The sequence below is a fragment of the Natrix helvetica genome (assembly GCF_964273705.1).
Source record: "Natrix helvetica genome assembly, chromosome: 4".
In the NCBI taxonomy this organism is placed as follows: domain Eukaryota; kingdom Metazoa; phylum Chordata; class Lepidosauria; order Squamata; family Natricidae; genus Natrix; species Natrix helvetica.
In genome coordinates this window covers 68,687,053-68,714,928 of record NC_138550.1, presented here as the reverse complement: position 1 = coordinate 68,714,928, position 27,876 = coordinate 68,687,053, and the positions used below count along the sequence as shown (strand labels likewise).

The following is a 27,876-nucleotide window of genomic DNA, read 5'->3' as shown; positions in this document are numbered from 1 at the left end:
ATTACTAGGGAGGTGGTAGGATTCCCTTCCTTGGATCTTTTCAGATAGATGCTGAGAAGACATCTGTCATGGATACTTTTATTTGGATTTTGTGTGTAATAGGATGCTTGGCTCAATAGATTAAAGCAGTGATTCCCAACATGGCGCCCATGCCCCACAGGAGGGCTATTTGATTTTTAATGCTGGCAATTCGAAATGAGCTATTAACTTCCCATCTTCATGAGAGGGAGAAGAGATGGGGGGGAGAGGAGGAGAGAAAGAAGGAGTGGAAAGGGGAGAGAGGACAAGGAGAGAGTAAGAGGAAGCAGAGAAGAGAAGGACGACAGAGGGAAGAAAGGAGGTAGGGAGGGGGAGGAGAGAGGGAGAAGAAAATGGTGTATAAGGTACAAATATGGTGTTTGGAGAGTAGAAGAGCCAATAATTGTTTTTGGGAGTTGATGGTAAGACAAATTGATGTAAACAATAATATAATAAGATTTTGGTTATGTAATGGTATACATGTGGCTATATGTTATGAAAATGAAAAAATAAAAAAAACTTTCCATCTTCATATTTAGCAGAATGTGGCTTTAGTGCTGTAAACAATTTCCTATTGAAGAAAAGAAATCGACTGGATATCACTGAACGAGGAGACTTGAGGTGAGATCAAATTGTATTTTGAATTTGTTAGGTACCTTTATTTTAATATGTATAGTAATTAATATGATCAAAGTATTACAAAAAAAGCTTTCATTAAAATTATTTTATATTTATGCATTTCAGTTCTCTATTATATGTTTTGAAACTTTATTTGCTGTTTTTTCATATCCCTTCATACTATTATTTTTTAAGTTCCTCAGTACTTCTACTGTCTTTCATTCTTTTATTTTTTTCTTTTATGGATGTCATGTTCTTTGGAACCTTTTTAAAACCAAGTTAATGGCCTTTTAGGTTTCCTCTGTGTGAGTAGTTCACTTTTTAAATAGTAAGAATAATATGTCGCAAGGGCGGGGCATTAGGATTTTAGAGATGCTTAGGTGGGGCCAAAAAAGGTTGGGAACCACTGGTTTAAAGGGTTCTTTCCATCCATGTAATACAATGATACAGAAATCTTAAGAGAAATAAAATTATTTGAAATGGGAAAGATATCCCTGTCACTTTATGTATTTATGTATGTATATATGCGTATTCATTGGACTTAAAGGGAGCTTCAGTTAACAAATGACTGAGCAGGATATATTCCAACCTTCGTAGGTTATGTTAAAAAAACTAAAAACAAAGCATAGTGATGATTCTTATTAAATATTATGGATGGTTGAACTTTGTCAAATAAAAGGGTAATCCTTTAATTCAAAATCTAAAATTACACACTTAACATGAAAATATTTCAATATTATTGAATTGACTTACAAAAATGGGAAATCCATCTGGTGCTATCATTTTCCAGTGATGACTGAAAGTTCTGAAATGTGCCTACCGGGAAGATACATCCATACATTTTTTGTGCAACCAAAAAGAATCTTTTATTGATCTAAGAGCTGTAATATTTTAAGATTAGAAGATTCTGATATTATAAGAGCAGTTGACTCAAAACATACTAAGTACTTTGGAGTTATGTAGCAAACTATGGGGATAGAATAACTTATTTTAAAATTCAGTTTCTTACTACGAAGATATTTATTGTCATAATATCTTTTTATTATTTAGGTTTACAACAGGACCTGTGCACTTGGATTGTCAATAAAATAGTTTCCGTGCAGTGTAGGAAACAAAAGTACAGTTATTTAGCAATACAAAGCAGAGTTGCTTTGATGTGACAGATAAGGTCTATTTTTATTTATTTGATGTACAAATTAACAGAGTTAGAAGGGACCATGTAGTTCTTCTAGTCCAGCCCCCCACCCAAAGTATTTAGAACCAAAGCAATCCAGTTTTGTAGTGCATGGTTTTTCTTTTGATTTAAATCCATTTGCTGAAATCTAGTGGGTTTTTTTTGGAGGTGGGGGAAGGTTCTGTGACTGTGAATGAGCACCTAGAAGCAGTGGAGAGGAATTTTGGCAGTACAGAGCTTTCCCTAAGAGGAGGCAGTAAATTTCATCAGAGAGAAGCCCAAATTAAGAGACTTTGCAGCTTGATCTGGAGGTGGGGGGGGACGAATAGGTTTAGGGTAATCACATTCTAGAATCTCGAGTAGGCTAGAAGGTTATAACTTCAGTTTGGCAAGATTCTAAAGTCTATTAGGTGAAAGCAAATAAAGGGTTGGATGTACTGTGTCGTCCTTGGGTTTGGATCTGACAGGTACTGCTGTTTGGAAAAAGATTTCCAGTTTAGATTTAAATCTGGCTGTATCGCAATATGCAGGCAGCATAAATGGTGACTGGTTCTAAGTGATGCTACTATCATTCTGTATTAACACAACTACACCTGGTATTAGGTATTTTCGAGGCCTAATTCAAGAAGTTTACCATATGCGTAGGAAACCTTTCATGTCTTGCAAATTACCTGCCCAATCGGACCCTTATCAGCCTCTAATTACATGTTTTTTTCATAGTCTATGGAATCACATGCCATCAGAGCTCCAGCTGGTTCTTTTGTTACAGTTTAGGAGGGCCTTAAAATATTTATAATTGTTTATATATATATATTTATATATATATATTCCATGTATATATATATATATATATTTATATATATATACATGGAATCATATATATGGAATCCATTAAAAATCCAAATAAAGTTGGTAGTTTCTTAATTATCTTTTCAGACAATTTACCTGATACTTTAAAATTCTGTTATTGATAAAAGGCCAATTGAATTTGGAGTAATATTAAATCGTAAGGGAAAACAATGAATGTGGTGGCCACCAAAGTATGTGGTGTTAGAGATCCCAAGAATAAACAAATCTGTCCATGTAGTAGCTACAAAATTACTCAGCAAAATATTAAAATACTACACCATGACTCCAGTCTTTTGAATATTCCAGTACTTCCACGGATTTTGCTAAAAATGTGGAATTTCTATTATTTTTTTACAGATAAGATGCCCCAAGTGGAATTCCAGTGTTCTACATGGGTTAAAATTAAGATCCTCATGAATCATACAATGATAAATGATGGGTACTTTTGAAAAAGTTGTACATGAAAGCTATCACCACCAAAATGGCTTTATTTAAAACACTGTCCTTTTTGTACTGATTATTTATTATATCTTTTTTCTGTTAAAGTGGTTTTATATTCTTGGTTGTGAATGTGATATTAGCTGCCCGGATATTCTGTTTGCCAAGTACTTTTCTTTACAGGAGCATAGAAAATGAATTATTCATACTTGAGCAGGTTAATTTCATATGATGTCAGTTTACTAAATGAAGCTAGATCTTGTTTGTAATGAAAATTATTGCTACCACTAATCCCAATGTATAAACCAGGTGTCAGCAACCCGTAATTCCAGAGCTGGCCCTGCCCCTGCCCCTCGCCCTCCCCTCCCAGTCACTCTTCACCTGGTCTGAGAAGGTAAGGGCAAAGCAGGGGATGAAGCGCTCCATATTCCAGAGTGGCAGCAAAGCGCCCTTGTAGTTGCCTGGTCTCCTGGGTGCTTCTTCCGGCCTTTGTTGGTGCTCTGCGCACCTCAGTCGCTCAGGGAGACACATAACTCGCTCTATGCCCCAATACAATGGCCCGTCTGTGGCTGACGCCACTGCTCTTGCCTCCATGGCCTGCCTGCTGCTCTTACAGCACCTTGCACACCACAGTTAATTTTAGCACGCTTCACAATGGAGATGGTGCCCCCTCCTCCTCCTGGAGCCCATTACGACACAGGGCATCAACCACAGTCAGGCCGGGCCAGTGTCTCGGGGCAGAGAGCAAGTGGGGCGTCTCCCTGAGTGACCAAGGTATGTGCAGCACCAACAAGGGCTGGAAGAAGTGCCAGTGAGACCCAGCAAGTACAGGGGGCCTTCGCTCCCACTCTGGAATATGGAGTGAGTCTCCATCCCCCACTGTTGCCCTTACCTTCTCAGGCCAGGTAAGGAATGACTGGGAGGAGAGGGCGAGGGGCAGGGTCAGCCAATGGTGAGTTCAGCCAACAGAGAGATACAGCAGAGGGACGAAAGAGCTTAATTTATCTGTAAACCTGAAATGACTCGTGATTTAAATAATATGGTAAGCACCCTAAGAACAACATCAGCAAAAGCACCCCACCAACCCTTGCCTGTTTTTGGAAATGGTTTAAGAGGGAACACACACACATGCACAAGAGAGAGAGAGAAAGAGAGAAAGAGAAGAGAGACACAGAGATGAGAGAGGGAGAGATGAGAGAGAGAGAGAGACACACACACACAGAGGTACCTATTTCCCACTGAAAAGAAAACACCGGGAGCCACAAAACCTGGGTAGGCATGGCTGGGGATGTCATGTGACTGGGTGTGAGTGAGTGATGTTGAGTTGGCCACGCTCACCCAGTTTTTGTGGCTCTCGGTGTTTTCTGTGGGAAACTGGTCCAAATGGCTCCGAGTGTTTAAGGTTGCAGACCCCTGGTATAAACCATTGTGTACAACAGAAGATACCAATATGCTTATTTTGCAAAGGAACAAACAAGGCCTCTGCCTGTAAAAAACTAATCTGCTTGGTGGATATAAGATGCTGGATATAAGATGCTCTTTGGTGAACTGGAGAAAAATTAAAATCTATAGAGAAAAGGAAGTGGTATAGAGTGGCAAAAACTAAAATATGAACATTCCACATTGCAGCATTTTGCTAATATTCCATTGGTTTATTATTATTAATGTGTATTACTATAACCTAATATACATCATGAAGCTATACATTTTCTGATTATTTTCTGCTTTTTACTGCTCTAATTATTTTTAGATGTGTGGCCTGGCAAAGATAAATAATGGACCTCATATCAAGAATTTTACGTTTATAGGAGGTCCAATCTTATATTTATGGTATAATGAATAGACCATTGCACCAAATCTCTGTAATTCCAGCTCAAGATGTTACTTTTTCCAGAGTTTCTAAGAAGAAAGCCAAGAGGAAAGAACAGGTATGGTCATTTCTTTCTCCAATTAGGAGGCACAGCTTTATCTGAAGAGAATTGAGAAGCATAACTTTTTGATCAAAGTTTCCATATGAAACTGCCTGTATTTTTCCTCTAACAGTTTTGACTTTTTAAATATTCTATATTCTTCAAGAAGCTATTGCAAGCGGAAGTTCTGAAAATATTTAAGCTGTTACTGGGGGAGAAAAACCTGAAACTTCTCAGCAAAAAATTGATCAGTAATAACCAGTATATTTATTGTCAGGAGTTCTGTATTTTTTTGTCCACTGAGAATCTCAGGTTAAATGGTGGTGAAATCACTGGAAGGTGAAGAATTGAGCTTTTCAGCCTACCATATTTTTCGGAGTATAAGACGCACCAGAATATAAGGCATACCAAAGTTTTGAAGAGGCAATTTTTTTTAAAAAAAAAAGGTTTTTGCACTCTGCAGACCTCCCAAAACCAGCCCATTTTTCGCAAAACCGGGCCCATTCCCCCCCCCAAATGGGCATGAATAGTCTTTAGGAGGCTTGTAGAGTGCTCCTGGGGGTGCCCCCCCCAATGAGCAAAAAGTGGCCCGTTTTTGCAAAAACGGGCCCTTTTTTCATCACAGAAAAGGCATACATAGCTTTTAGGAATCTTATAGAGTGCTCCTGGAAGGGGGGGGCAAAATTGAGCAAAAAACAGCCTGTTTTTCATTCATTTCTGCCCTCTCCAGCCCCCAGGAGCACTCTGAAAGCCTCCTAAAGGCTATGCATGGACATTTTGGTGAAGGGGGAAGGGTTTCAGGAGGCAAAAAAATGCTGTATTCAGTGTATAAGACGCACCCAGATTTTCAGCCTTTTTTTTTTTTAAGGGAAAAGGTGCGTATATATTTTTTATACTCCCAAAAATACGGTATTTTTGTATGCAAGAGCTCTTTTGGGAATAGAGGGGTAGGAAACTAGATATATTAAATTTTTAGCAGTTACAAAACTGTAGACTACAAAAATGGTATATGATAATGAATCAGCTTTTATGTGATTTTATTGATTGCTAACAGAAAAAAAAGAAATATTAAGTGCCTTTAGCAGTTGTGTTATCTCTTATTGTTTAGTTTATGACCAGTTTTTAGTTGAGTATTCAGGTGATGTGTGCTGAAACATCAAAGGCTAGAGAAATAGAGACTGCAGTCTAGTCTGGATGAGGTTGCACATGGCCTCTTCTCATTTTTTTCTATTGCTCAGGAAACCTTTATAAGTCTAACTTGCTATCTTGTAAAATATACTTGAAAAATATCCATTTTTTACATATTTATATCGCATATATACATATTAATATTCTGTCCACATAGACCTCTTTATTTTTGACTGGTTCTGCTCCTCTGCTGGATCTACTGTGTTCTTGTCATTGCTTCATTGGATTGAGGTCAATTTAGAATCAACACGTGTCCAGAAATCCAATGTTGGAATTTTCATAACTCTGCAGTTATTTATAAGGAGTGGCAGTTCTTGCTCCCAGACATAAAGCAACCACTTTTGCCTCAATGGTAATTAAGTAAATGATAATTTAATGTAAAAATAATATAGAATGTGTAAAAATTCATAACATGACATTTTTGAGTCAGTAAGACAGCAGTTTTGAGTAATGTATATTAATAATTCATGTATTTCCATCCATGATTGATTGGGAGGGGTGGGATTATATGTAGGTATAGGCAGTGATAATTAGCTGCTGACAGTTGTCATTCAGAAACAGGAATATGGGGGGCTGATTCATTTTAGTCTGGTTGCAATTTCTGTTGCACTATGTACCATTCTAGTGATGCTCTTGCCACTACTGTGGTGAGGTCACCTGAGTTCCTTCCTTACACATTCAAGTATATGTCACAAGTAGTAGCTTATAGATGCAATAGGAAAAAAATTCAGTCAGTCAAGGGCATTTAACTTGAATAAGTATTCTAAGATGATAACAATTTTTAAAAACTCAAGTATTAAAAATTTAAAAATACAACTAAAGTACATTGAAGTGGAGAGGTAATTCTACCTGTAAATGACATTTTGGTTCCTACTTTGATAACCTACTTAATTATTTCATATAATTCTTAAATAAGATGAGAGATTAATTGAGTCCAAAGGAACTAATCTGCAGGGTAAAGTGATTTAAGTTGTTAAAAGTACCAGCAGTTTCCTTATCAAAGAGGTATTTTGTGCATGATTATTATATGGAAGCTTAAGCAGAGCAGCAACATCAGGAGAGGAGCCATTCCAGGACTTAAAAACTGCCTACGGAAACCACGCAAACTGCAATTGTTTCCTCTGCAGATCATTGGAGTGCTTTCCCTCCCAGGCAGAATTCTGTTCAAAATAAGCATCTTCAGTTTAAATGTTTTTGAGCAATAGCTTGTTTTTATTGAAATTGGGAGGGCTAACTACAGATTCCCTGGTATGAAATCAACGTAACTGATAAAAACAAATGTATTATTTTCTAATTGTTTTGATAGCCTGCTAATTCAACCTCTTTTCCTGCTCTTTGTGGCTTTTCTCAGGCATCTGCTACACCAACCAATCAGGACATTTGCAGGTGAAGTATTAATTGTCATTGCACTAAAACTGATGACAGTCACAATGTCAGAAGTTATGCTATCTTTAGCTGATGATCCAGGAAATCTGGATCTGCCTGTATTTTTCCTCTAACAGTTTTGACTTTTTAAATATTCTATATTCTTCAAGAAGCTATTGCAAGCGGAAGTTCTGAAAATATTTAAGCTGTTACTGGGGGAGAAAAACCTGAAACTTCTCAGCAAAAAATTGATCAGTAATAACCAGTATATTTATTGTCAGGAGTTCTGTATTTTTTTGTCCACTGAGAATCTCAGTTTGGATGGTGGTGAAATCACTGGAAGGTGAAGAATTGAGCTTTTCAGCCTACCATATTTTTCGGAGTATAAGACGTACCAGAATATAAGGCATACCAAAGTTTAGAAGAGGCAATTTTTTTTTTTTTAAAAAAGGTTTTTGCACTCTGCAGACCTCCCAAAACCAGCCCATTTTTCGCAAAACCGGGCCCATTCCCCCCCCAAATGGGCATGAATAGCCTTTAGGAGGCTTGTAGAGTGCTCCTGGGGGTGTCCCCCCCAAATGAGCAAAAAGTGGCCCATTTTTGCAAAAACGGGCCCGTTTTTTATCACAAAAAAGGCATGCATAGCCTTTAGGAATCTTATAGAGTGCTCCTGGAAGTGGGGGGCAAAATTGAGCAAAAAACAGCCTGTTTTTCATTCATTTCTGCCCTCCGCAGCCCCCAGGAGCACTCTGAAAGCCTCCTAAAGGCTATGCACGGACATTTTGGTGAAGGGGGCAGGGTTTCAGGAGGCAAAAAAATGCTGTATTCAGTGTATAAGACGCACCCAGATTTTCAGCCTTTTTTTTTTAGGGAAAAGGTGCGTATATATTTTTTATACTCCCAAAAATACGGTATATGCCATGTTAAAATATATTAGAAATTGTTGGTAACATAATATTATATTTTTGTACAATACCTAGTGTTTCCCATAACAATAGCTCTGTAAGATGAGTTGAGCTGAGAGAGAGTGCCTGACCTAGGATCACCTTGGAAACTTCCACAGTGGACTAGAATGTGGATCTCCACAATCTTGAGTCCAGTACTTGAATCACTGCACCACAAAACATTTTGGATTCTAAATAGCTGTTCCAACTATTGTGTTTTGAGCTCAAAATAGAGAGAAATATCACCAGAACATTTCTCACAAAGTTGGAACAACTCATTTGGAGCTTGAATCATGTTTCAAGTGTACTTATTTTACACATCACTGCAAGCATACATAAAATCAACAAATAGATGTTTTGGTCAGGAAATACTTGATATTACAAGAATTAAAAATAAACCAAATGATTACACATACATTACTTTAATGTACATTGTGCCAATTTCCAATATAGAGGTGGAATGGGGCAGAGGTGCATGGACCATATTCTATGGTGGTGAGAACTGGTTCTCATAAGATGTTTTTTTCTCAAGTGTCCATAATACTTAGAAAAAAGCACATAGGACAGACTTCAACAAATCCTGTCCAGCCATGCTATGCTGTATGTACATGCATATATATTTTTAAATGATATTGGCATGTAATGCATTGTGACACATAGATTATGCCACCATATTGACTGGCCTATTTAATTCTGCCTTTTTATGTTTGTAATTTGTCTTCCTCATACTGGCTGAAAATGTCATTTCTTCAACAAATTGTATGTACTCTTTTTAATTTTTTGTGCTTTTATTCCATTGTTCTGCATACAGTTCCAGTGCAGTGTGTTTTGAATGTTGTCATCCCAGTCCAGTACAATCTGCTGTTATCTTGAAAAATCTTGTCTGCCAGAATGCTCTGACTCCAGTGGCCACTGTGACAGTAACCTGTCAGAATATGGTGCAGGCTTCCAAGGCAAACTCCCATGGGCATGGACGTGTCTATTCTCTCAAGTCTAACAATGAAAAATCCAGTCATGCTCTGAAATTCTCCAAGTCTCTGAGTGATATGGATCAGAAGGCTCAGAATACAATTGACAGATTTAGCTGCATGGAATGTACATGTTCAGAAGGCAGACTTACCCAAATGCAAGAGCAGTGTTTAAGACTTAACATATGTCATAAGGAGAAGAAATCATTCAGCTTCAGGCCCTTCACTGTTAACAATGGCAGACTTTCATATTTCTGGTCACTCTCGACCAATTACTCAAGCACTTCTCTGGCTACTGATACTCATAGTGCTGTACATATTCCTCTCCTGGAGGACAAGTATAGCAATGAAATCTTCCAGAGTAAAGATTTGTTGCAGTACCTTTTCTCTTTCTCTCATAGTTCCAAATCAAGCAGTCATGAACTGGATAACAAGTCAAGCTGTCTCCGGCCAGAGAAATCATCCAGTGGTATGGTAGAGAGCACAGGTTTCTGTTCAGATGATATGGGAGATAATGATGTCTTTGAGGACAATTCTATGAGGCTGAACATTACAGCACTACGGGCACCACTCTGCTCAACTGAAAGGGATAGTGATCTAGACTGCCCTTCCCAATTGTCAGAAAATTTCCCTCCACTTTCCCCTGTGTCTGTGTCTGGAGATGTCTGCAGGTTGGTTTATGCCAAACCACTTTCTCTGCCCCCTCCCAGGTCTATGGTAACTTGCTCTGCTCTTTTCATTTTCTCAACCATTCACTTCAGTTCACACTGAGCTTTATTTACTTCTGAATTTGTCATCTTTTTTGAATGTGCAAAGCATTTTGAGTTTTTGTCCTGATGCCATGCTAATCATGTATTTTCTTACATATGTTCCATTCATTGTATGTATAGGAAAAAAGGATATCAAGAGCGAAGAAGTGTTTTCTTTCTTCCTGCCAGCTTTTAAAAAATACCTATATCTGAGAAATATATAGTGCTTCACATCTTGGAACAACTGAGTTGCTTGCCCCTGAAACAGATCTCAATTCCCCTGATTCCAAGCACTCTTCAGTGCATAATTGCCTTTTCACCTTTGTGCACGTCTTTCTTTTCCAAAAATAGCCTCTCCTGTTTCAGGTTAATCCTCAACCAGGACAGGTTCCCTGTTTGTCTGCATATGCCATCATCTCCCAGTATTCTGGGACTCTTGAGAAAGAGAGTGGCACTGATATAAAAGTTGCCACTGAAAAGGACTTCCCTTGTACCCACAATTTTTCAGAGGCCATCAATGTGTCTCACTGAATTTTCTACAATGCTACTTGTGTAATTCAGGACATTTGATAACAATAGTGAGAAGTGCTATCCCACAATTTCGAATACCCATTTAACTTTCTCTGAAACTTCTGGTCCTGGGGATTTATGGTTCAGTATGGAATCATGGCTATACCAAACCTGTGCCAGAGTTTTGTGCGAAACGTTTTGTGCAAAGCAAGCTGAGATTGTTGCTTGCTAGTTGCTTTTGTGGCAGGAAGTTTATAAATGGTCATCCCAGAAATTCCAAGGAAAATATTTGAAGCACAATTTCCCTTCCATTAACATTTTAAAATGTGAAAATTCAATTTTCATGTTATTGTAGATTATAATAGTGATTTAAAAGAACCAATTTTCCATGACAGGCACATAATTGTCGATGAAGCACAGCAGTAAGTAAAGCCCCATTAGCTTTGTTGAAAAATTAATAGCAAGTTCTTTTTTATCCTTTCTCTTTTTTACAAATTTTTATTTGATTGTTTTGTTCTTATAATTAGAGAGAAGCAAGAATCAACATTTTACTTTAGCCTAATTGAATAGTTATTTCAGATCTGAAATATGGTCACATATGATCTCAAATACTTTATTATTCTTTGATATTGTGCCTTTTTTCAACAAGACGTTTTTCTAGACTGTAGTTGTATTTTCTTTCCCATAATAAATTGCTATGCTCTTGTCATAGGATATGCCATTGTGAAGGAGATGATGAGAGCCCATTAATTACTCCCTGTCATTGCACCGGAAGCCTTAATTTTGTCCATCAAGCTTGCCTGCAGCAGTGGATCAAGAGCTCAGACACCCGTTGCTGTGAACTCTGCAAATATGAATTCATCATGGACACCAAATTGAAACCTTTAAGAAAAGTAGGTCATGGAATGATACTAGAAAGTCAAATATAATTATGAATTTCCTCTTTAGCACAGATTACTGCTATTTATACATTTAAAATTTAGATTACAATAGAAGAAGGCGCTGTTGTGAATCTTCACATAAAAAAAAAAATAAACCAGTATTTTGTGAAGCAAAGTAGAACATTAAGAGGATCTCTGTGTTAAACTAATGCTTTTGAATCATAAGGATATTCTTTTTAAAAGCAAAATGAGAGATAATTATATCTGTTCATTTGGAAAGATGACCATCTGCCCAGAAGAAAGAAGCAAGCTGAGGTGACAGTGACTGTGGGAAAAGTAAACAGAGTTTTGGGAGCAGTTGTATCTTATTGCCTCTGATAAATAGCAATAGCACTTAGATTTACCATATTTTTTGGACTATAAGACATCCCGGACTATAAGATCCACCTAACTTTTGGGGAGGAAAACAAGGGGAATAAATCTGCCTCTGCCTCCCAGCATCCATCCAGTATTCATCTGACTTATTTGGTGCGGCCCATTCACCACTGCTGCAGTCTGTTTGCTGCAGCCTGTTTGCTGCGGCCCGTTCGCCACCGCTACAGCCCATTCACCCCTGCTTGTTCACCACGGCCCATTTGCTATGGCCCATTTCCCGCCACTAATTCATCTCCCATTTTCTGCCACCCGTTCACTGCAGCCTATTCGCCACAGCCCATTCACCTTCGCGGCCACCCATTCTAGAACAGCTGATCGTCGCCACACCAACCCTAATATTTGGAGTATAAGACACACAGACATTTCCACCCACTTTTCGGGGGAGGAAAAGTGTGTCTTATACTATGAAAAATACGGTATATACCACTTCACAGTTTTACAGAGTCAGCATATTGCCCCCAGCAATCTGGGTCCTAGCTATTTTATGACTGGCCACATCACAGTTGCAACAGTTTGTAAATTGGAAGGAGCTATTTGGGCACCAGGTCCAGCCTCTGCCTAGTGTATATAATATATGAGAGATAATCTAGTCCTTGCTAGAGCAACAGAGAAAGCACCAGAGGTGGTATTCAGTAGGTTCTGACCAGTCCTGGAGAACCAGTAGCAGAAATTTTGAGTAGTTCAGAGAACCAGTAAATACCAACTCTTGACTGGGCCCACCCCCATCTATTTTCTGCCTCCTGAGACCCAGTTGATTGGGAGGGAATGGAGATTTTATAGTATCCTTCCCCTGCCACACCCACCAAGCCTGCCACGCCCACCAAGCCACGCCCACAGAATTGGTAAAAAAAAATGAATCTCACCACTGGAGAGCACCTACTGTTTTTTACAGTAGTTGTTAACCGACAATTTTAATAGCTAAGATGTTTTTTTCAGTGTCAGAGGCTTCTGCTTGTAGTGAAAATCTTTTATTTCAGGAATGAAGCAGGAATGAAAAAGGATGATTCCTAAACAGTTTCTACATGTTATCATTTCTCTGCATATGAATGAAGGTTTTTTTTTCAATTTATTTTTCCAAGGCTACAATTGATAAGAAACAAACTGCCAAATTGAAAGATAAAAAAGTGAAGTGTAAAAAGTGGAAAGAAGGGGACATAACTAAGGCAGAATATCAGCAAATAGCCCGAGCCTGTAAAGATGAAGTAAGGAAAGCTAAGGCTCACAATGAAGAAAGGCTTGCCACAAAAGTAAAAAATAACAAAAAAAGTTTCTTCCAACATGTTAAAAACAAGAAAAAGGTTAAGGAAACAATTGGTCCATTGCTGGGAGAAAGTGGCAAGAAGGTGACAAGCAACAGGGAGAAAGCAGAACTATTTAACTCATTTTTTACATCTGTCTTTACACAAAGGGATAAAACAGTCCAACCTATCAAAAACAGCACGACTAAAATCAGATTAGGAACACAAATTGAAACAGGGAAGAAAATGATAAGTGAGCACCTGTCTACCCTAGACGACGGATTACACCCCAGGGTTCTGAAGGACGGATTACACCCCAGGATTCTGAAGAAACTGGCAGACGAAATCTCAGAACCACTGAACTATATCTTTCAGAGATCTTGGAGCACCAGGGAACTGCCAGAGGACTGAAAAAGAGCTGATGTGGTTCCCATCTTCAAAAAAGGAAAAAAAAATAGATCCAGGAACCTACAGACCTATCAGTCTGACCTCAATTCCAGGGAAGATTCTGGAAAAGATAATCAAGCAACAAATCAGTGAACACCTAGAAGCAAACAAAGTAATAGCCAAAAGCCAACATGGGTTTGTCAAAAACAGATCATGCCAGACTAATCTTATTGCATTCTTTGACAAAGTAACAAAATTAGTGGACCAGAGGAATGCCATCAATATAGTTTACTTGGACTTCAGTAAGGCATTTGATAAGGTAGACCATAACTTACTACTAGATAAAGTAGAAGAATGTGGGTTGGACAGCATCAACATCAGATGGATTTGTAACTGGCTGACCAACCGCACTCAATGTGTAGTCCTCAATGGAACTGCATCTACATGGAGGGAGGTATGCAATGGAGTACCCCAAGGCTCTGTTTTAGGCCCAGTACTCTTCAACATCTTCATCAATGATTTGGATGAGGGAATAAATGGGGAACTCATCAAATTTGCAGATGACACCGAGCTGGCAGGAATAGCCAACACTCCAGAAGACAGGCTTAAGATACAGAAGGATCTTGACAAACTTGAACATTGGGCACAATCTAATAAAACGAAATTCAATGGTGAAAAGAGTAAGGTTCTACATTTGGGCAAGAAAAACGAAATGCACAGGTACAGTATAGGTGGTACCTTGCTCAACAGTAGTAACTGTGAAAGGGATCTTGGAGTCCTAGTGGACAACCATTTAAATATGAGCCAGCAGTGTGCAGCAGCTGCCAAAAAAGCCAACACAGTTCTAGGCTGCATCAACAGAGGGATAGAATCAAGATCATGTGAAGTGTTAATACCACTTTATAATGCCTTGATAAGGCCACACTTGGAATACTGCATTCAGTTTTGATCACCACGATGTAGAAAAGATGTGGAGACTCTAGAAAGAGTGCATAGAAGAGCAACAAAGATGATTAGGGGACTGGAGACTAAAACATATGAAGAACGGTTGCAGGAACTGGGTATGTCTAGTTTAATGAAAAGAAGGACTATGGGGAGACATGACAGCAGTATTCCAATATCTCAAGGTTTGCCACAAAGAAGAGGGAGTCAAACTATTCTCCAAGGCACCTGAGGGTAGAATAAGAAGCAATGGGTAGAAACTAATCAAGGAGAGAAGCAACTTAGAACTGAGGAGAAATTTCCTGACAGAACAATTAATCAGTGGAACAGCTTGCCTCCAGAAGTTGTGAATGCCAGAACACTGGAAGTCTTTAAGAAGATGTTGGATAGCTATTTGTCTGAAACAGTATAGGGTTTCCTGCCTAGGCAGGGGGTTGGATTGGAAGACCTCCAAGGTCCCTTCCAACTCTGCTATTGTATTGTATTAATGCTATAGAGCAGCGATGGCGAACCTTTTTTGGCTCGTGTGCCATAAGTGGGGGGAGTGCAGGGGGGTAGTGCCACACCCATAATGCAATGCGCAATCCTCCCAGTGCGCATGTGCACACTACAGGCGCAACCCCCCATTTTTTGTATGCTTTTTTTGCCCTCCCCAGGGTCCAGAGGCTTTATAGGAGCCTGAGGAGGGTGAAAACAGCCTCCCCCGCCCCCCCTTAAGCCCTCCGGAGGCTTGAGGGACCTTCATGACGCTTCCTTGAAGCCTCCAGAGCAAGCAAAACGACCCTCCGAGCAAACCAGAAGTCTGTTCCCGAATTTCTGGTTTGTCTGTAGGGCCAGTTTTTTGCTCTCCGGAGGCTTCAGGGAAGATCATGAAGCCTCAGAGGGCCTTCAGGGGGACGGGGGAGGCTCTTTTCGCTCTCCCCAGGCTCCTATAAAGGCTCTGGAGCCTGGGGAGGGCGAAAAATGGCTTTAAAAAAGGATGAACTCAGCTGGCCAGCCCTGACAAATGGCTCCGCGTGCCACCTGTGGCACGCTTGCCATAGGTTCACCATCACTGCTATAGAGTTTCCTGCCTAAGCAGGGGGTTGGACTAGAAGACCTCCAAGGTCCCTTCCGACAAGGTCCCTTCATTCTATTCTATTCTATTCTATCTTAGCAGATAAATATTAACTATGATTAGTAGATAGCTTTTACTCTCATAATTCACTTTTATGGTAGCTTTAAGCAATTCTGTATTTTTAAATGTATGCCCATAATATGTGAATTCTGCAGTCCTAGATTGTTATTTATTTCTAATTTGCATTTCTAAAGTTGCCACAAATCATTGGTGACTTTGCGTAATAGAATAAATTAAAAATAAAGCTTTAAAACATGCACCAATAGAAAAGAAAGAAGATCATCCAAGTAGAACAAAATATCCACTATAACAACCTTGCATAGGGAATTGCCATCCTATCTTAGTCCACAATCTGGGAAAAGAGCCAGCTCATCAAAGCACATTTAAAAGACAGCAGGATCAGCGTCTTTTAAATCTGGGAAGAAATGCAAAGGGCAGGCATTATGCATGCTACCTAAGTGCCCTATGATGCCATTGGTTGATAAAGGGATTAATATAATACAGAACAGTGTATCATATCTATATGTAAGCTGTGTGTGCTTGCTTGATCATCTGTCATCAGGGTCAAATTCAATAAAATAAAGGTTTCTAACTAGACAGCAAGTATCACTTGTTCTTTGACAACAGAATTGAACATTTCTATTTTCTGGATTTCTTCTTAGTGGGAGAAACTGCAGATGACAGGCAGTGAGCAAAGAAAGATAATGTGCTCTGTAACTTTCCATATCATTGCTATCACTTGTGTGGTGTGGTCACTCTATGTCCTCATAGACCGGACTGCTGAAGAAATTAAACATGGAGAATCCATGGGTATGTTACTTTATTTTCTTTCTAACAAAAAGGAATGCTCGAGCCATGACAAATTACCCCAAATCAGGGAAACCTGATTTATCCCTGTTTTTTCTTGCTCTTACTATTTTTATTTTGCCACTTGGTTCTTTTGTTTTGAAATTATGTAATATTACTTTCAATGTGAATTATATCAAACTACAGTAGGATTTGCTCTTCTCTCACGGGATCTCTGCCAACCCCCCTTATTTTCCTTCGTTTGCTTTTTATTTTTTCCTTTCCTTTCCATTTTTGCTTATTACTCCTTAAAATAGTTAATCAGAAAAGACAATGGATATGTATAATATTTTCAGACTTTTTACATGATTTTTAACAATTTGAAAGTTCGTTTCATATATAATGTTGAATATACAAAATGTAGATAATTTCATGCTTTATTTCTGACTCTGAACCGCAGTGATCAAACAGTGAGTTTAAATCCAAGTGCCCATCTGAGGCCATCAGGTGAGCATGGATGGGTGTGGCCAGGTCGATGTGAAGGATTAGGTGCAGCTGGCTCGACGCAGCTGACTTGGGATGGCTGACTTGGGGCAGTTGGGTGGGCATGGCCAGGCAGACATAACCATGGGGGTGTGGCCAGGTGAGAACTCCCAGGTTGGTGTGGCCAGGTGGACTCAGAACAAGTCGCCTCAGGCAACTAAACGTGGAGCCAACTCAGCACCCTGCCAGAACAAAAATCACCCAAAGATGTGCTGGCAAACAGGAAGTACGGAAGCTGCAAGAGGTTCCTCTGCTAAATTTGGCAGGGAAGGGAGGGGCTCAAGTACTTCTTTACATACTGTGCATAGTTAGACAATGAAATCTGGTAACATAAAATGTGGCAAAAGTCATCCACAAACAGCCTTAAAAGGGGCTAGTCAACTTCATGTAAGTTAGGTTTTGTTTATCTATATTTGTTAGTAAACATTCAGTCATCCAGTCATTGGGGAGGCAAAATGGGATGGCCTTCTCATAGATACCAAGTTCTCACTTTATCAATCAATTAGAATAGAGCTGGAAGGGATCTTGGATGTCTTCTAGTCCAAACCCCTGCTTCAGCAAGAGACCTTATAGCAGTGATGGCTAACCGTTTTTTCCTCGCGGGCCAAAATCACACACCCACAATGCAATGCCCTCTGCCCCCTGCATATGCGTGTATGACACCCGCCTGCTCCCCCGCCCCTTGTACATGCGCACAACCCCTCACCATGCCCCGTTTTGGGCCTAGCAGGCCTTCCTGAAGCCCCCCCACACACGTGCACAACCCCCCCACCCCCTAGGCATGTGTGCATGTTTCCCGCATGTGCAACAGAGACCCAAAAATAATCTGGCTGGTGGAGGCATGCACGCATGCATGTTGGAACTGAGCTGGGCAATGACTTGTGTGTTGGAGGAGAGGGCTAAGTGTGCCACCTGTGGTACGCGTGCCATAGGTTCACTGTCACGGCCCTATAGTATCAATTATATTATCCTATAGTACTCTATAGTGTCAAACTAGCAGCCAGCAGGCCAGATGCATTACACGCAGGCCAGCCCCACAAAGGTAAAAAACACCATGATACGTCATGTGATGTCACATGATGCGATCGAAATTGACACCCATGCCCTATACCATTTAAGACCAGTGACTGTCTAGTGTCGTAGAATGCAGGATAAAACAAAGCTTGAGCTATCACTATAGTTTTTCATATTCTTATGATTTATGTTCTTATGCTGCTCTTGTAATTGGCCAGATAAGGATCTCTCCTGATAGGCCCAAGGAATGATGTGCATACCCATAAACAAAAGAGACATTTGCCTAGTTTTTGGTCAGGTAGACTAACAAACAGGGAAATCAAGATACTACATTTAGTTGGGATTGTTTATGACCTTTTGCCTTAACTGTAGGAAACACTGATAAGGAAGACATAGACCAATAAAGTCTGGAAATCAAAGAAAACAAACTGGTACTCTGTGACTTTCACAACATTACATGTAGAAGCGAGCAAGAGAAATAAATGGCTGGAATAAAAACTAGGAAAAAAATATTGGCTTTTATTAAATCTCATCTCTGATTCAGTGAGTTTTCTGCAAATTGATGTACTTTGTGAGGATTTATAACTCTAAAGAAATGTAGAAGTTACATCTAACACTCATCATTGTGATATACTCCATGTTGTGATCCAGCCTCCCAAACTTAGCAAAGGAACTTCTCCTGGGAAGCAGAAAAAATATGAGTGTTTTACCAAATTTGGGGTGGGGAGGAATCCATCCTTTGCCAAAATCCAAATTTTGCTTCCTATTGCCAGCACAATTTTTGTTCTGGTGGGGTGATGAGTCTACCTTGGCTATGTCCACCTGGTGCCTCCCACCTGGCCACACCCACATGGTTGCATCCACCTGGCCATACCAGTTTCTTATTACAATATGTGGTGGACTTGTCCTATAGTAAAAAAAAAATCGTTAAAATTAAAATTTGGCTAGAAGAAATGACAAACAACAATTAGACCCAAAACCAGAAATGTTCTTGTTGGGTATCCTACTGGAGAAATATAATAAAAGAAATACATATTTACTTTTACATGTGGTAACAGCAGCAGTATACGCACAAAATTGGAAAAATGAAAATATACCTATAGAGGAAAATGTAATAAAGAAATACTAGAATGTGCTGAAATGGATAGATTAACATTGAAAATTAAGGGTAAGGAGGAAACACAATACTTTTTAGCTTGGGAATTATTCTATCAATGGTTAGAAAAAAGAAGCAGAATTTAGAAATTTAGAATTAAGGAGCATATGTAAATAAAAATGAAGTAGGTATGTAATTAAATAATGAATATTGAATAATGAGGATAAGTAAACATGATTAATAGACTTGGAGGATAATGGTTACAAATGTGATGTTTATATGATGTTTATAATGTTTGATATTATTAACTAATTATAGACAAAACTGAACAGAGCATTTAATTAAATAACAGAAAATGTTTAATAATAATAAGTGAACATCATAGTGAATAGACTTTGAGAATAATGGTTATAACTATTATTTGTATAAGATTTATTATTTGTATTTAAAAGAGATTGTACCCAGATAGTACACTGCCATTGTGGATATGGACATTTTATATATAACAACGGAAATTGCATAATAAAAGTAATAATAACAAAATAAATGAAAGGGAGACATCTTATTGGTCATAGATCATTTTTTGATCAGCCTTCATTTAGTTTTTACCTCTATATGATAATAAGATTGTGCACCTGAGGTATTGAATGGATCTGCTTAGTTTTCAATAGGTGTAGGCATTTCCCAGATACATCTACCCACACCTATATGTATGAGTAATAGCTCATTGAACTCTGAAATATGCAACTTTAAGGGCAATGTCCCTAAGAGATGTCTCCCTGTTTGCAGATCCCAAAGAATGTAATGGTTTACTGAGGATCTCCAGGAACAAAAATGATTCTTACAGCAAATGAACATGAATGCAAGTTGGAGCCTTTGTTTGGGCCTACCTGTGGTGATGAGACCAGTGAAGTATTTATATTTCACCATTCTTGTTACAGCAGCAGAATGTCACCTAGCAGCCCTCTTTAAGATGACATACTATATACTATTCAAAGAAAAGTTAGCTCAAAGGAGCTTTTTTATTCAAACTGCTATGAAATATTTGCACTGATTCCATCACTTGTATTTGTTCAAATCTTGACGCTTCATTGGCAGAGCCAAAGGAAGTAACTAGAGTGATACTTTGTGAAATGATCTGAGATGCTTATGAGCTTTTTGTCTCTGATGAGGTGGACATGGCCTTTGCAGCATGAGTTTCTTCCCCTATATGATGGATTGTGGCTCCACCTGGTTCTTTCAGGAAGCTAGAAATAGAGTAAATAGCTAGGGTGATTAATATTATTTTGAGGGAGCAAGTGGTGCCATATTCTGTCAACATAGCTATATTAAACCTTTTAAAACGAATCATTTTAAATAGGGCTGCCAGGCCAGCATTATGGGCCCCAGGCAAAGCAGTGTACTGGGGCCCCTATGACAGCTACTCACAGAAATAAATATGTAAATGGTTGATAAAATTAAACATTTATTTTATTGGCACTTCCAACAAATTAGTATGGGGCCCCTATGCTCGTGGGGTCCACAGGCAAGTGCCCATCAGGCCCATGCATGAAGACAGCCTGCGCCAGACAATTATCTGCATTAGGAGTCAAAAAGTAACTGTTGCTGTTCTTTTCACCACAGTGCAATCCTTAGGATGAGCTCTTACTTGTGATTGTGTGGGTTCACTCTTGTCTTCCTCCAGTGGTACTATAGGCATCTTTGCTGTCTTTCATTTTCTGGAGTTCTTCAGAAAACCAGAGAGTGCCGGAGATTGACTTACAGCTAGTGGCTACATAAGAGCAATCCAATCTGTGTTCTCATTACTTGTACCAATGAAGGAGAATATTTGTATCTCAGGGTTGAAATGTGGAGTCCTTGGTGTTCTCTGAGCTTTGTTGTTTTCTTGCAGATGTTTCATTACCCAAACTAGGTAATATTATCAGTGCTAGTTACTACTACTGATGATGTTATCTAGTTTGGGTAATGAAACATCTGCAAGAAAACAACAAAGTTCAGAGAGCACCAAGGACCCCTGAACTCATCAGTGGGCCCAATTTTTGGCAACAAGTAGAGCTGCAGCCAAACCACCCATCAAAGCTTCCACTCCCTTTTGAACCCCAAACTATTTTGAGCAGACTGGAGTAATAGGTCCTGTCTCCCTCTGGGAATAGGTGGCACTGGTAAGTTGAAAGGCTTCAGCCAGTGATTTGTCCATGGTAATGTCCTCTATACCCAAATCACGTCCCAGCTACCCCAAGATTAAACAAAACCCAAATCTTTGGTATATGTCAGGCTGAATTATTTGGATTAATTTCATGATGCACAAAAACTGAGCTACCCTAATTCAGTGTCATCGTCTGTTGAAAACTATGCATTTGACTGTAAAGTATGGACTAATTTCTAAACACACAAACAAAGGAAAAAACAATTCATACTAAAGTGAAATCTGTGTTGGTATATCTTGGCATTTCCTTTCCATACATTGCAATCCATTCAGTGATATTCTGATAGAATTAAGCTGTGTGTAATGAAAAATCTGTATTAAAAGATAGTAATAGTTTAGTATTTAATGGATTAGGGTTAACCTAAATAATCCTAAAATTATTTACAGCAAGTGCTTCTGAATTACATGAGCCCAACAGTTCTGCCACCAAATAAAGCAATTACAACTTTTCTTCTGCTTTATCAATTGGATAAAGAAAAGTTGTGAATTAGAATTTCTACTTATTCTAGAAATTCAGTATGTTACTAAAATAACATTTTTATATTCTCTTCTTCCAGCGCAGCAGCAAAATAAGTTAGGCAGACTGGAGAAAAACAGTTTTATCATTGTAGAAACAGATGGGTAAAAGGAATCTGTTGGAGAAAGAATGAATGGGGGCAAGATTTGCAAAAGTATTGGCAGATTTAGTCATGTGAGTGGGGATTGAAGAGATGGCAGACTTCTTTACTGAAGGCTCTAAATTGCTGTAATATGTATTTTTGTATGTATGTATTTTTATTTATATTTGGTATATATACTGTACCATGGGACAAAGTGGTTTAGATTATTTGTTCCCTTCTGCTCCTTTATTTTGTAGTGTCCATAAAAGGTCAAACCAGGATTAAATTATGCTGAATGAATTTATTGCAAATTAAGTAAATACACACACACACACACACACATACACACATACACACACACTATATATATACATACATACATACATACATACATACATACATACATACATACATACATACATTCTCCACGATTGGTGGAGACAGCAGTCACGTAGGGTTCACTCTGTCCAGTAACCAATAAGGCTGAGTCTACAGATTATAAAGCCTTCCTCCTTGCTGCTCTTCCCCAGCTTTTTAAACCCAGCCAGTTTTGGGCTGGACGTGTCATTGTATTTCTCTCATTATATTGTTCTTTCTTACTAATTGGCTATTTCTAAAACTTTCATATTTCAACTCCTGCCATTCTTAAGACCTTGCAGGCAGGGGGAGTGCTTATATTAAGCAAGGGGCTTTGTCCCTCGCTGCGGAGCTAGCCGCATGGCTGGGACAGCCGTTTTAAAGCGACTGAGGTTTTTGTTCCTCCCAGTGATTGTCGGAGGCTTGTATTAGGCAGCAGAGTGGCTCTGACGCTTCTCTTTCGAGCGGATTGCTGGAGGTTGCCCCGGTGACAAGCCCAAAGGTGGTAACCCTACGGTTGTTGTCAGGAACACAGCGCTGGGGCTGCAAAGTTCTCAAGAAGATCGCTGTTTTCCTCAAAGATTGCAGCAAGCACTATTTCAAGCCAGCAGAGAGTGTGTGACAGTTGATTTTATCGCGAAAAGCAGCGAGCACCATTTTGAAGCCAAAGATCAGTAACGGGGCTCTTTTACAGCATTTACTTTGAGGGTGCCTGTTTCTGCTTGACTTCTAATGATGGCTTCCAGCACAGGAGATGGGGCAGTAATCTCCCCCCAGCCCTCTCCACCAGAGAGCCCTACTGCTGGCTCTTCATCAGCTCAGACTTCTAGGAGAAGGGTGGCAGCTTAGGCAGCTGAGGAGCTCCCTGCAAAGGCTCCTAAGACAGCAAAAAAAAGGGAAAGGGGCAGTTCAAGTCCTCATTGCACAAGACAGCTCCCAGCAAACACACACAGGATGGCAGAGAGAGCCCTCACCCATTCCAGGTGATCCCTGTCTCTCCTGGTAGCCCTCCTCCTGTGGGTCTTTCAGAGGATTCCTTTTCTGACCTGGTTCTCCTTCTCAGATAGGGGATGGTACAGGATTTTTTGATTCTCCATTTAAATATGAGCCAGCAGTGTGCAGCAGCTGCCAAAAGCAGTGTTCCAATATCTCAGGGGTTGCCACTAAGAAGAGGGAGTCAAGCTATTCTCCAAGGCACCTGAGGACAGAACAAGAAGCAATGAGTGGAAACTAATCAAGGAGAGAAGCAACTAAGAACTGAGGAGAAACTTCCTGACAGTTAGAACAATTAATCAGTGGAACAACTTGCCTCCAGAAGTTGTGAATGCCCCAACACTGGAAGTCTTTAAGAAGATGTTGGATAGCCATTTGTCTGGAACGGTATAGGGTTTCCTGCCTAGGCAGGGGGTTGGACTAGAAGACCTCCAAGGTCCCTTCCAACTCTATTATTGTATTGTATTAGTTGGTAGAACAGGCCATTTGCCATCTTCTTCAGATCAGGGCCATCCAAGCTGTTCCAAAGGGCCAGGAACGTCTGGGATTTTACTCCAAACGCCTCGGGGGGATGGAGACCAATTCTGGATCTGAAAATCTTGAACCGATATGTCCTTTATCAACGGTTCAAGATGCACTCCCTGCAGTCCATCCTGGAGAGTGTCCGCAAGGGCAACTTCCTCTCCTCAGTGGACCTCACGGAGGCGTATCTTCATATTCCCATCCTCCATGAACACAGGCAGTTCCTTTGATTCGAGTACAGGGGAAATCATTACCAGTTTGCACCCCCGCACACATGAGGAAGTCCCTGGGGTGGTGGCCTTCCCTGGCATTGACAAGGGACTCTCTTTCGAGAGCCGGTTTGTCTAACTATCACTACCGATGCCAGCCTGATGGGGTGGGGGGCCCACCTTCGGTCAGGGACTGACTCAGGGACCGTGGTCACAGGCCGATCTTGCCAACACCATCAATTGGCTGGAACTGTGGGCAATTCATCTAGCCTTTCGGAGGTTCCAAAATGCGGTGCGCAACACCCATGTCTTAATCCTCACAGACAACATCACCGCAAAGGCGCACGTAAATCGGCAAGGGGGCACCAGGTCCGAACCGCTAATGAGGGAGGCATGGCTGTTGGGGCTTTGGGCGGAAGCCCACCTCCTCTCAGGGCGGTCCACATCTTGGGCGTCGACAATGTTCAGGCCGACTGGCTAAGTTGCACTCAAGTCGACCAGGGCGAGTGGAGCATCTCACGCAGCCTCTTTCAGGAGATATCCCGCAGATACGGGAGACCGGTACTCGACCTCTTTGCCTTGAGGGAAAATGCCCTTCTCCCACAGTACTTCACCAGGTATGCATCCCCGGGAGCGGAGGGGGTGGACGCTTTGCGGTGCCCATGGACTCCGGGCCTTCTGTACATGTTCCCTCCTCTGCCTCTAATACAGAGGGTGGTACGGAAAATGCTAGACGAGGAGGTGGAAATTCTCCTTCTGGCACCACATTGGGCCCGCCGGCTGTGGTTGACGTTATCTGTAACACCTCCGTGGCACATTCCGCTACATAGACTGTCCCTCTCACAAGGCTTGATCCAGCATCCAGACCCACATTGGTTACAACTAACAGTGTGGAGGTTGAGCGGCAGACACTGAGAGTGGATGGGCTGTTGGACAGTGTCATTCAAACAATTCAAGCCTCGCGCCGCCCCTCCATGACTCAAATATACAATGCAACCTGGACAGCGTTTACCAAGTGGTGTTCTTCTGACATTCTTCCCTTATATGCTTCTGGCTAATGTGTTAGACTTTCTCCAACAGGGCCTCATCAAAAGTCTTTCACCAAACACGTTAAGGCGTCAGGTGGCGGCCCTCTCTACAGTCTTGACTCTACCGACAGGTGAGCCCATCATCTGCCATATATACGTCGGTTTCTCCATGGAGCGACCAATATTCATCCTCCAACTGTTCACAGATACCTAACCTGGGACTTAACCAAAGTTTTAGACTTTCTGACCAGGGCTCCATTTGAGCCATTGCGGACCATATCTCTTTAACATCTCATGCTCAAGGTCTGTTTCCTGATCGCAGTGATGGCGGCAAGACGAATCTCCGAAATCGCAGCTCTGTCGATTAGAAGCGACCTTTGTATATTTCATGTAGAGAGGGTCGTTCTCCGTCTAGATCCGACATTTACGCTCAAAGTTAACTCAGCGTTTCATAAGGTTCAGGAACTGATTCTCTCTAATTTTTGTCCCAATCCTTCTCATGGGACAAAAGTGGCATCCCCTAGATCAGAGGGCTTTACGTATCTATATCAAACGTTCAGCTATGTTCAGGCATTCTGAAGCCTTGCTAGTCTCTTTTCAGCCAGCTTCCCTGGGTTCTAAAGTCTCCTCTTCCACCATAGGTCGCTGGCTTAGAGCCTGTATCTCTAAAGCTTACAGAGCCAATGATCTCATTCCTCCACAGGGTATAACCGCTCATTCCACTCATAGTGTGGCCACGTCAGCTGCCTGGGCTACTCAGGCGTCAGTGGAGGAAATTTGTAGGGCGCCCACTTGGACTTCTCCCATTCCCTTTATCCGTCATTACAAGATAGACCGGTTTGCTTTGGCTGAAGCGGCCTTTGGAAGGAGGGTTTTAGAGGAAGTCCATTCCCTGGACTCCTTCCATGGGGACCGGATCCCTCCCTTAATTAGGGACTAGTTTGGGTATGTCCCTACGTGACTGCTGTCTCCACCAATCGTGGAGAATGGCCGTTGGTACTTACCTGATATGCTCGTTCTCACTGCGGGTGGAGACAGTAGTCACCCCCGCCCTGTTCCAGTCAAGGTTCTCCTTCATTAGGATTAGGTCGGTCCTTTCTTTCCTTTTCTTGGTTTCCCTTTATTCTCTTTCTCCATATCAACTACATGTCAGTCTACATCATGTCTTCGTCTAAAAGCTGGGGAAGAGCAGCAAGGAGGAAGGCTTTATAATCTGTAGACTCAGCCCTATTGGTTACTGGACAGAGTGAACCCTACGTGACTGATGTCACCACCTGCAGTGAGAAAGAGCATATCAGGTAAGTACCAACACCCATTTCCCAATGCATTTCTCTTAAATGCTTGTTTAATGCTTTTATATCTTTATATACATTTTTTTCTGCTATCTTAAGAGCCATGTATCTGAATATTCTAGTGACTTACAGCTTTATTTAACTTTAAATTCTAATTCTGAGCATTTTGAATCCTTCTGCACCTCAGGTATTCTAGAATGGCCATTTTGGACTAAGCTAGTAGTAGTAGCTATTGGTTTCACCGGTGGAATTCTTTTCATGTATGTTCAATGCAAAGTTTATGTACAACTGTGGAAAAGACTTAAAGCTTATAACCGTGTGATATATGTACAGAACTGCCCAGATATAAGCAAAAAGAGCAGATTAGAAAAACAAAATGCTGAATATTCAAGTATTTTCAGAAGCCATCATACAGAGACTACCAGTTCAAATTGCACAGAAACTGAAAATGTGAATGCTAACATTCTTCATATTTGATATGTTTTTTCTTGAAGATTTGGATCAGCATTATTTGCTATTTTCAGATATTTAACTTAAGACTGAGTTGGTAGAAATATTCTTCTTTTACCAGAGCATCAATCAGAAGATAAACCGAAGAAAGTCTGCTTGAATGATATATAAATGAAGTTAAGCATTATTTTCTCTCCATTTTAAAACAATTCAGTTTTGGTCAATCATTCCAAAATTCGTCTTGGTTACATTAAGAATTAAAGTGTCTTTTCTCTACTATATGAAACTATTAAATGAGATACAAAGGAGGAAAAATATGTTTTTACATAACCATACTATTATACATACCTCTCTAGTGTACAGCTAGAGTTGTACCATTGACAACTCTTGTTGTAAGTGTACAGCTAGAGTTGTACCATTTACAACTCTTCATGTAAATAGTATGTAGTTCTAGTATTGGGTAAATAATTTGCCTACACTGTATCTGTGAACTGCATCACACTCAGGGTAGGGATGTCAAAACATGAAGCACTTAATTGTTTTTATATTATTACAAATTTGAAACAATCTCAGTTCAGTGTGTTTCTTTGAATTACTGAAAGCACATTTATATGTAGACTTGACCATTTGCCTTAAAACAACAAGGTTTGTACTAAAAGTTTCCTCAAATGTTCTTATGTCTAATAAAAAATACTTTCTTAACATTTTGTTTGTTTGCCCTTTTTTAAAAATACTGTATACTTTGATTGTGGAACAGAAAATAAATGATATAGATTAAATGTTAGCAGTATTCTCTGTGATATTAGAATAAGTTAATTGATCTGATTTTAATAAAAAAGAATTTTAGTGCTGTATTTTTCTAGCATATTTTATATATGTGTACATATCTTCAAGTCAGCCTTGACTACTGGTGATTGCATTGGCAACCTTTTTGGAAGTAATTGCTCTTACCTCATTCCTCAAGGTAAAAAGATTGTGTCTAGGCCAAAGTCATCAGCTGGTTTCTGGGCCTGAAGCAGGACTAAAATTCAAAGTCTTTTTCACTACCTG

General features: G+C 40.1%; 1 protein-coding gene across 10 annotated transcripts in view; it reads left to right on the top strand.

Annotated features, from left to right (window-relative positions):
- The window catches only part of LOC309390762 (E3 ubiquitin-protein ligase MARCHF8-like), a 71,094-nt gene extending 43,568 nt beyond the window's left edge, over positions 1-27,526 (top strand). For 4 of the 10 annotated variants that reach the window (XM_081950474.1, XM_081950471.1, XM_081950468.1 and 1 more), the window contains exons 2-7: positions 4,848-5,025; positions 7,547-7,581; positions 9,316-10,143; positions 11,444-11,624; positions 16,394-16,541; positions 26,564-27,526. In XM_081950474.1, coding sequence (XP_081806600.1) covers positions 4,933-5,025; positions 7,547-7,581; positions 9,316-10,143; positions 11,444-11,624; positions 16,394-16,541; positions 26,564-26,853 — 1,575 coding nt within the window. In that variant the 5' untranslated portion in view covers positions 4,848-4,932 and the 3' untranslated portion in view covers positions 26,854-27,526. The other 6 variants (XM_081950470.1, XM_081950472.1, XM_081950473.1 and 3 more) reach the window with 6 other exon arrangements.
- The last annotated feature ends 350 nt before the right edge of the window (positions 27,527-27,876 follow it).